The sequence below is a fragment of the Meleagris gallopavo genome, chromosome 1 (genome assembly GCF_000146605.3).
Source record: "Meleagris gallopavo isolate NT-WF06-2002-E0010 breed Aviagen turkey brand Nicholas breeding stock chromosome 1, Turkey_5.1, whole genome shotgun sequence".
Classification (NCBI taxonomy): domain Eukaryota; kingdom Metazoa; phylum Chordata; class Aves; order Galliformes; family Phasianidae; genus Meleagris; species Meleagris gallopavo.
The window spans coordinates 20,926,217-20,935,409 of NC_015011.2; the positions used below are offsets into that span (position 1 = coordinate 20,926,217).

Consider the following 9,193-nt stretch of genomic DNA (forward strand, 5'->3'; position numbering starts at 1 on the left):
AGCAACTTAACTAAATGAATTCCAAAAGAGCATGGAGAGGGGATTGTAGTAGAAGAATAGCACAGGTAGGAAAAGGAGAAAATGATTTCCTGTGGGATTTCTGGCGAGGAGAAGCAAACAAAAGAAACGAGAGCCAAGCTCCCAGGACTACAGAGATGAGAAGCTACAAAGGAACGCCACATCCCGCCGCTACTACTCACTTCCCTCCCGCCCACCCAAGACCGCCCCGCCCGCCCTCCGTATAACTTCGTATAATGTATGCTATACGAAGTTATTCGCCCCCTCTCGGGCCGCGGCTGGGGGCAGCGCTTTCCTGCCTTCTCACAGCGCATGCTCTTACTACCCATCGGCAGTACGCATGCGCGGGCAGCGGGCGGAAGCGGGAAGGCGGTGGGCCGTTCCTTGCCGCCCTCTCGAGCAGGTAGCGGCGGGACGCGGAGCGCTGTCCTCACCGAGGGCTGAGGGGAAGAGTGCAGCTGCCCTGTGCTGCCCGGACTAGGTTCTGCTTTCAGCGTGAGCCCTTGCACTTCTCTTCTGCCTGAACTGCCCCGCAGCCGTTATCTATGGAGACCGAGTCCCCGCTGTGACATACAGTGTTATAACGGTTAGAAGTATCCATATGCTATTATTTCTTTTCTCCTAATCCTGTTTAAGCCAGTTTGGCCCTCAGTACTCAAAAGGAAAACGTTTATATCATCAATACTAATAACCTTGTAGTCCTAATACTAAAGTAGCGCATCCAGGCCGTTGGTGTTAAACATCGTGGTTTCTGGCAGTCGTTGCTTAATGGTCCTCACAGTTGGTGCATCGAGCTTCCTCTCTCTGCCTTCACAAGATGCGTGCGTAGTGCAGTTCTGCTGCTTCTCAGGGCTGAAGTGCTGCTGAGATAAATGGCAGTAACAGAACATTTTCCAGCAGAAATGCATAGATTTGGCCTCTGTTAAGCTGTATAATTAGTAGATTACAAATTGAAATGAACAAATGAGTTTGTATTAATTTGTAAGAATTCTAATTGTATGCTAGTAGTCAGCTGTGTTAGAGCAAAAATGGGCTGAACTTACTACTTTTCATGTGCTTCTGAAGACTTGTGCCAGCACGTGCTAAAGCCCAGCAGCTAAGGGAGCGAGGTGTCACGCTGCTCTCTTGGCTTTTCCTTCTGTTTAGTTAGCTGATGTCGTGTTTTCTCAGGTTACAACATGAGGGGAAAAAAACTTCCAGAGATCTTTCTTCTTAAGTTGTCCTCTTGGTTGTATTAAAACTGCAGTACAACAAAAGATTGCTCCTATGAATGATGGGAGGACCCACCCAAATTGTAGGAGTTCTGTTTGTTTGTGGCTTTTATGAGAAAACTGAACAGAAACTCTGAGACTACATTACTGTCTCTACATATGTGTTTGTGTTAAAGGTGGACCATTGCCTTCTTCAAACTTGTTTTAGATCTTGCAGGGTGATCCCAGATATTGTGCTGACTCCTTTGTGTGTTTATAGGGGCTTCAGAAATCTACCATTTTGGCTCACCCCATCAGTTACATGCTGATGTTTTTGGCTGTTTGTTCATTCTTCATGGCATTTTGGTGAGATTTCCTCCAAGTCCACAAAATCATGTGTTTATTCTCTGATTTGGAGAATGACTTAAAGCACTTCTCTGCAAGTAGCATCTGCTTTGATAGATAAGGAATTTCCTTGTGCCTTAAACTGCTACAGCTTCCTTGTCCCAAAATGACATTAATCCTCTTTATGGTATTTTCAGTGAAATGTTTCTTAGTTACAGAGAAAAAAAAAGTAATCTTTCCAGTTTATCTATTGCTTCTTGAGATTTCTTTATTTTTCTGCTCAAGAGTTAATCTCATTTCTGGAAAGAGAGTACAGAGGAACAATCCATTGGTTGTAGTAATGCCTAAAAACAGGACCCAGTAGTGCATGCGCACATCTGACTTGAACAAAAGCTAATATGTTGGATGGGTCTGTGTAATCCAGGTAGAAATGTAGTCCTTTTCTATCCTGTGCTGGATAATCTATCCTGGATTAATGTACTGGATACAACTTCGGTTTCCTTCTGCTTGAACTTAATTCTAGAGTCAAGATGAAGAATATCAATGGATTTATTTTTCAGTGTTGTTCTTTTCATGATTAAGAGCAGTTGCATTATTCACACTTGCAGTGTCTGCAAGCTACTTCTATTGTCACTAGTATGTATTTCATATTCTGACTATTTTAATATAAGCAGTAAGCGGTAAAGGTTTTCTTACATCTGAGGATTGTATTATGAGCTCTTGTTTTTTGTTTGTTTTGAAATGTCTTTTGACTCCCCTTCTGAAGGTAATAACAGAATTGTGTTTCAGAGAACTAGACATGGAAGACAAAAGTGATGGACCCATTCAACAAATAAATGCAGCATGTATTTCTTCCTTTGTAATCTCTTTGTCATATTTTTGAGTAAATGCTTGTTTCCCTTGATCTGGAGTGGGGAAAAAAGTAGGACATTAACTATGATTGTCTTTACATTATTTTCTTTATATTACTGGTTCCTCATATTTACTCAGAGGTATAAGGTTTTTTGAGTGATAATTCCATTATTGGTAAACTGAGTTATTTATAATTTGCTATGATTGTAAAAATTCAATTGATCTTCATTGCATCCTAGAGATTCCCAAAAAGCATTTTCTAAAAGAATTCAGCAACCTTTATATCCAGAATGTATGTGAAGTGATTCTTGATCCTAACAGGAGGTTGACTTGACCTATCCGTCATGGCTGATGTGTTTTCAACTGCAAGAATGTCCTCTGTTGGTATATTTACTTTAACATCAGCAGTATATGAGACTGTTTTTGTGTACCAAGCTTGCAACCTGCAGTTTTCTGTGTTGAAATACTGTAGAAAATTTTTACTCCTTTACTATGCTAGCTGAAGTGTAAGATTTGCTGTTTTGTCTTTCTTAGAGATATGTGGAGGAAGATTAGAAGTAGTGATTAATTCTTTTGATGATAAGAACAAATTTATATTTCTTCTGTACGTTTCTTCTTACGTTTTTCTTAGTAAGAAAAATATTGCTTACTTTTCATTTGTTACTCTCTCTCATTCATGCTGTGATACTGTTCAGATCAACAGTTTTGTTTGTGACTGTGTGGTGTTAACTGCATTTGCCACTGCAGCTTGTGTTGTCTTAATGATTTGCAGTGTGCATTAAAGGATTATAGAATTGATCTGAGAGTTCAACTTCTGGTGTTTTTCTTTTTTTTTTTCCCAAGCACATTTAAGATCTTTCTCTTTTAGATGTAACAAAAGTTTAAAAAGCCTGCAGGGGATTAAAAAAAAGAATATGACTTTCACAAAAGGACTTCAATGCTCAGGCTCTGCCTAGCACCCTATTTTGCAGTGTTCAGTTCAAAAATTACAGTCTTTAAACCACATCTAAGCTACTGCTTGATTCTGTAAGCGCATAGGCTTTTGGTTATATACTTTAACACTAAAGTTACCAGGCTCTCAAAGCTTGTTTCTGAGGTGTGTTGCAAGTAAAACGAAAAGCTACTTATTTTGCCTTCTGTCTGAATTGATGGAAAGGCTGTGAGCCTGACAGCTTTTCTTGTGCCTGCACCCCAGACAGCTTCTTAGCTCCCTAAATCTGAGATTGTTTAAGTTAAGCTGCAAGAGAAAGGAATCAGGTGGAGTCCTCTTTATTAAAACTTACTATTTTATTGTAGCATATTGTTTTCTTTCTGAACCTTGAGATGGAGACGTCCTATGATTGCATTATCTTGGTGGAATATGTCTCAATGCATCCAAAAGAACAAATTCTAAAATTACTGCTTATTTTTGTTGAAGGTTAAACCTTTGTTTAAAGCTTTTTCTACTAGGCAATTGTTCTCTGGTGTACTGTGGTTTAAGATTTTTTTATGTGCTTTTGGAACATATCTTAATATTCCCTAGACAATTAAGATAGAACTATTGGATTATAGTAGACTGTTCCACTATCAGAAATATAAAAGCTAGAAAATCATTCGGTAGAAACAGTTATGGGGTAGAGCAAGAATGTGAGAAGTTCAGCCTATAGCTATCTTCAAAGTTACATTTCACTTAGTAAGGAAGTGATGATCTCTTTTTCTCTCTCTTCTGAATTCACATGCAAGATGAAATCATTTACATAATTGTTTGATTGCTGAAATTATTAAGTCTTTACAGAGGCTGATCTGTGTATTTGTCACTTTTAGCTTTTGGAAGGCAATAGAGGTTTTTAGTTCATTGCCTTTTTTCTTTCTGCTGTGTGTGTTTTGAACCCATCCCCTTTTTCTGCTGTTCAAGGAGCGCCCCATGATGCTTTCTACCTATCACAGCCTAATGAGTGACTGTGCACGTGCCACTTAGAGAATTCTACAGCAGCAGACTCAGATTTGAAGGGATGCTTGTCAATGCTACGCAGTTAGCCTTTTGAGAACAAGAGACACCTGGCAGACTTATTTTCACTCAGCTGCTGTTAACACCGAGGAGAGCACTACAGGCATCTGCATCTAGATTTGGGATGCCAGTGCTGTATCAAATTGATCTCAAAAATGTAGCTCTTAGAACTACAGCGTATACATGTGTGCACGCATCCACACTAATGTCTTTGTGTTTTAATTGCAGAGAACAAAAACCTGGGAGTGTCAGTGATTATTAGTTAAAATACAGGAACTGATTTTTACATGTACAGAAACTTAAGATTTAAAAAAAAAAACACCACAAACCATCCTTGTTTTCAACTTGTATATTATTTACATAAATTACCTAAATTGTAGGAGTAAACATGAAGTAGTGGAAATAATATGGCTATGTCCCACTGCATCAATTGACATATGGCTTCTTTTCATAAATTTTCCTTTCTAACCACAGAGACGCTTGCAGAATATTTGTCCAATTGACATAAATGGCAAAATCTTCTGTTTCAAAGAAAGCAAGGGGGCTGCAAAATTTGAAGGAGGTTTTTAAACCTGAATTTCTTTCTTTGTTTTGATTTAACAGCCATCTTTGAACTGTAACAAAATGCATCTTGCTGTTACACATCTCTGGGAAAAACAAACATCTCTGTAATTGCTCAAGTACCATAACTGCAAGAAATTTAAGAAGTGTTAATTCATTATGTTGTACATCTTCCTAGCTCATTATAGTGCTGCTGAATGAAAAGTAATGTTGCTGATTAACTCTGAAGTTCACTGTTTCTAGATGAAATAGATCAGCTTGTCATCCTGCTAGGATATAGTATGAAGTAGAATCATGGAATGGCCTGGGTTGAAAAGGACCACAAAGATTATCTAGTTTCAACCCTCTGCTATGTGCAGGGTCGTCAACCATCAGACCAGGCTGCCCAGAGCCACATCCAGCCTGGCCTTGAATGTCTCCAGGGATGGGGCATCCACAACCTCCTTGAGCAACCTGTTCCAGTGTGTCACCATCCTCTATGTGAAAAACTTCCTCCTAATATCTCACCTAAACCTCCCCTGTCTCAATTTAAAACCATTCCCCATTGTTCCATCACTATCCACCCTTGTAAACAGTGATAAGTAGATACTCCCAATGAAAAGTTGAGGGTTTTTTTGTTTGTTTTGGTTTGGTTTGGTTTTTGTTTGTTTTTTTTTTTGGATCTTTCTTGTCTTGTGCATGCTGAGGTGGAAGTTACAGAGAAAAAACTTGCTGACCTAAAGTAGAGAAATGTATGTTGTGAGCAGGTAGGATGCATGGCACTGTGACCTTGTTACAAGTGGCTGCTTAATTTTTTCTGAATTGCTTTTGTGGTTCTGGGGTCCAGAGAAGGCCGCTGCAATTAATTTTAGGGATCACTGCATTGCATCTTGAAATCAGTGTGAGTACTGCCAGGCGAGGCAGCCTATCTGTATCTTGGGCAGCATCACGAATGGAAGTCCTCAGCACAGGGATCTGCTGTGTGACTGATTCTCACTAACAGCTTCCCATTATTGTAAGGATCTTTTACAGCCTTCTGGTACTCTGATTTCTATAAAGTATGTGGTAAGCCTACTCAGTTAATATGCAGTATCTTGGCTGTTTTTAGTTTTGCAGAGTTGAAATCTTTGCTAAAGCACAAAATATTCTGAAAAACAGAGCAGTACAAACATAATCTGTCACTTGTGCACCCTCTTCTCTAAATTGCTGAAATACTGTACTGATTGAGCTCTAGTTTTATGTCTGCTTTTCAACTGGCAACATGATTCTGCTTTTGCCTTTCAAAGACCCTGCTTGCTTTTTAGCATGTGTTTTGTATATAAAGTATTCATACTCTTTATCCTTTATATTCACCAGTTGCTATTAATCATGAGTAAAGTAATATTTTGTTGCCATTTTCAACACGATGGAATGTTTTCAAAATAATCATGGAGGTCTAGCAAATGTTATCAAATGTCTAGCAAATGTTACTGTCTCTTCCTGATGTATTTGGTACTGAGACTGATCCCTCTGAACTTTTTTAGTCATTTAATAAGGCTCTCCTTTTAGAAAATAGATTTCCCCTTCTGAGTATGCTGGAACTTCTAGTAACTCTTAATTTGGTCTATTTGGGTAACATCAGGAATCTGTTTCTTGTTGTTTAGACAGCAACTATGCCTGTTCAATTGCTAAAGATCATTAAAGGAAAACCTGAGACTCAGCTTCCAAGCCACTTGCAGAGGGAGGAGTTAAAACATTTGCAAATAGGACTTGACCATACCAACAAATATTTCCAGGTAAGTTACTAACAAACAAATTTTGGTTTGCTCTGAGATAGCTCCTGCCTAATTTGTAAAGTGTCTCCATATTTCAGCTGTGTTGGTGACTTACTGGTGCTCTGTTTCTGTTCATCTGTTGCATATCTTTTTTGTTGGCAGTGTTGAACTTAATTGCATTGTTGCTATTGACTTGATTGGTTTGCAGCTCTGCCTCTTCCTCTTAACTAATTATAGTAGTATGTAGAAGACTGCTGAAAATTGAGGGCTTAGGGGAGGGTGTAAATATGTATATTTAAATAGCAGTAAGCACTACTATCCTCCTTATAGATCATATTTCTCTGTTATGACCATTAAAGCAGTTTTCCTTGTATGAAGCAACTGAGTATCCATTTTTATGAAAAGATGTCTCTGTAGCAACGCCCTGCACCAAGGTGCTATTTTGTTATTTATTATCAGTTGCGTACTGTATTTCTCTAGGAGTCCCAAATATATTTCAGATTCAAAGTACAGTCCTAGTGAAGTGCGGAAGTAATATTTTCATTCCTAAAACAAATATACTGTGTAAAATGCAGCATCAATTCTTGAGGGTTTTCTTTTTCAACCTGTTTAATTTTTTGCATGTATGCTACTGAAAATCCTCTTTATCATCTCTGGTACTTAAGAGGCAGAAAGTCAACATTATGCCAAGCTTACCTTCTGACCAGAATGAAAACAAATTCTGGAGAAAACCTTAGGCGACTTGCATCTTAAAGAAAATGGCACAAACATTTTAAAAACATAAACTGAACCAGTTTGTATGCGAAAAGTACATCTTGCTTCCCCACCCGTGTATTCCAGGTCCAGCCCTAGTGCTTTTCTGACACTGTGGTGAGTCAGTTCAGGGAAATAAATTGCACAAGACTAATCATATTAACAGAGAGAGGGTAGTTTTCATCTATTCTTATTCTCTAGACTGATTCACTATGGTGTCAAAGAGATGCCAGGAGTACTGCAATTAGATAAATTAGAAAGGAGCAAAACTGCCTTTTTTGGAAGCACAGCAGCATGTGATAGGAGGTGATTTGATGACATAAATGAGTAAGAGTGACCCAGTCTCCCTTGGGTCTTGTAAAGGGACAAATGGAATTGTCAATAAAGACTGTTGCTTGTAAGCAGGGTTTTTATTCCTCAGGATATAGTTTTCTGTCCTCGTTCACCTGCAGGACATACAGGCTTTCCTACTTTTAAAAGCTCTTTCTGCAAGAACAGTTGGACATTGACAGGGATTCTCGTTTGCAGAGGAAATACTGAAGTAGACAGAAACTGAATTAGAAAACGATTCTGCCAAAATAAATGTTTCCAGTAGGTAAGCAGAATGATTATTAACAGACTAAGCATACATGTGATATTGTAGTTGATTGCTGAAAGTGCACAGAATCTTTCTCAGAATTTTGCTTGAGAAAAGCTTCATGCTGCATGGATTAGTAGGTGACTGAAACAGCTTGGCGTAAAAAAGAACAACTGTAGGGCTGATAAAGCTTGTGCTAATACACCGTTAAATGTGTTGGAGATTCCAGTTCCACAAGCCAAGCTTGAAGCAAGTGTGAGAATGCACTGATTGCAGGTTATCTTAGTGATGGCACAGCATGCTGTTACTCTAGAGTTTCAAAAAATCAGGTCCTGATATGAGGAGGAAAGAAGAGTAAAGGAGGATTTTATGAACTGCGTTCTTGGAAAAATATGAAAAATATGACAAAGATCACCCCCAGTGCTTCTCTCTGGCATCTGTATCTTGGTACTTTCATTCCTCTGAAAATTTTTGGTCTCTAGAATCTTTCTGAAGAATATAGAGTTTAATCTGAATTTATGGGAAAACAGTACAAGAAAGTCCTTACCTCCTCAGTTGAGCTGTGCCCTGACTGAACCTGATGCCACCTCCTGTTAACTTACTATCCTCTGGACTTTACCCTGGCCGCTGAACCGAAAGTTGAGAATGTGCTGTCACGTCCCTACAGCACTGCTACAGCTGCCAAGTCAACTGCTGGACCAGACTGAGGAACTAGGCTGTGGCAAGGAGGGAGACAGATTCACTAGAGGCATTGCACATAAGCAGTGTGAGGGTGAGTCTAGTGGCATATGGAATGAAGAGGGATTTGGAAGAAGTTTGTTGAGTTTTGATTGTTTTCAGTGAAAAGGCTCCCCTGCAGGAATCCCACACCCTGGAGGTTAGGGAGAGGGTCTGGGGAATGGGAGACTTCCCTTTAGTCAGGAAAGAGGATGTGCGTGAGCGCCTAGGCAGTACTAAGGTCCACAAGTCCATGGGACCTGATGGGGTGCATCCACGTGTGCTGAGGGAGCTGGCGGAGGTCATTGCCGAACCGCTCTCCATCATTTTTGAGAGGTCTTGGACAACAGGGGAGGTCCCTGAAGACTGGAGGATAGCCAATGTCACTCCGGTCTTCAAAAAGGGCAAGAAGGAAGATCCGGGTAATTATAGGCCTGTCAGCCTCACCTCCGTCCCTGGA

The 9,193-nt window shown here is 39.6% G+C and overlaps 1 protein-coding gene across 4 annotated transcripts in view; it reads left to right on the forward strand.

The window, feature by feature from the left end:
• The first annotated feature begins 295 nt into the window (after nt 1–295).
• POT1 (protection of telomeres 1) overlaps nt 296–9,193 on the forward strand; it is a 63,671-nt gene continuing 54,773 nt past the window's right edge. The window contains exons 1-3 of one of the 4 annotated variants that reach the window (XM_031553138.1): nt 296–421; nt 1,489–1,574; nt 6,576–6,707. In XM_031553138.1, the coding sequence (XP_031408998.1) occupies nt 331–421; nt 1,489–1,574; nt 6,576–6,707 (309 nt within the window). In that variant the 5' untranslated portion in view covers nt 296–330. Of the gene's footprint in view, nt 605–1,488; nt 1,575–6,575; nt 6,708–8,670; nt 8,789–9,193 lie in introns of those variants that run through there. The other 3 variants (XM_010706251.3, XM_031553134.1, XM_010706266.3) reach the window with 3 other exon arrangements.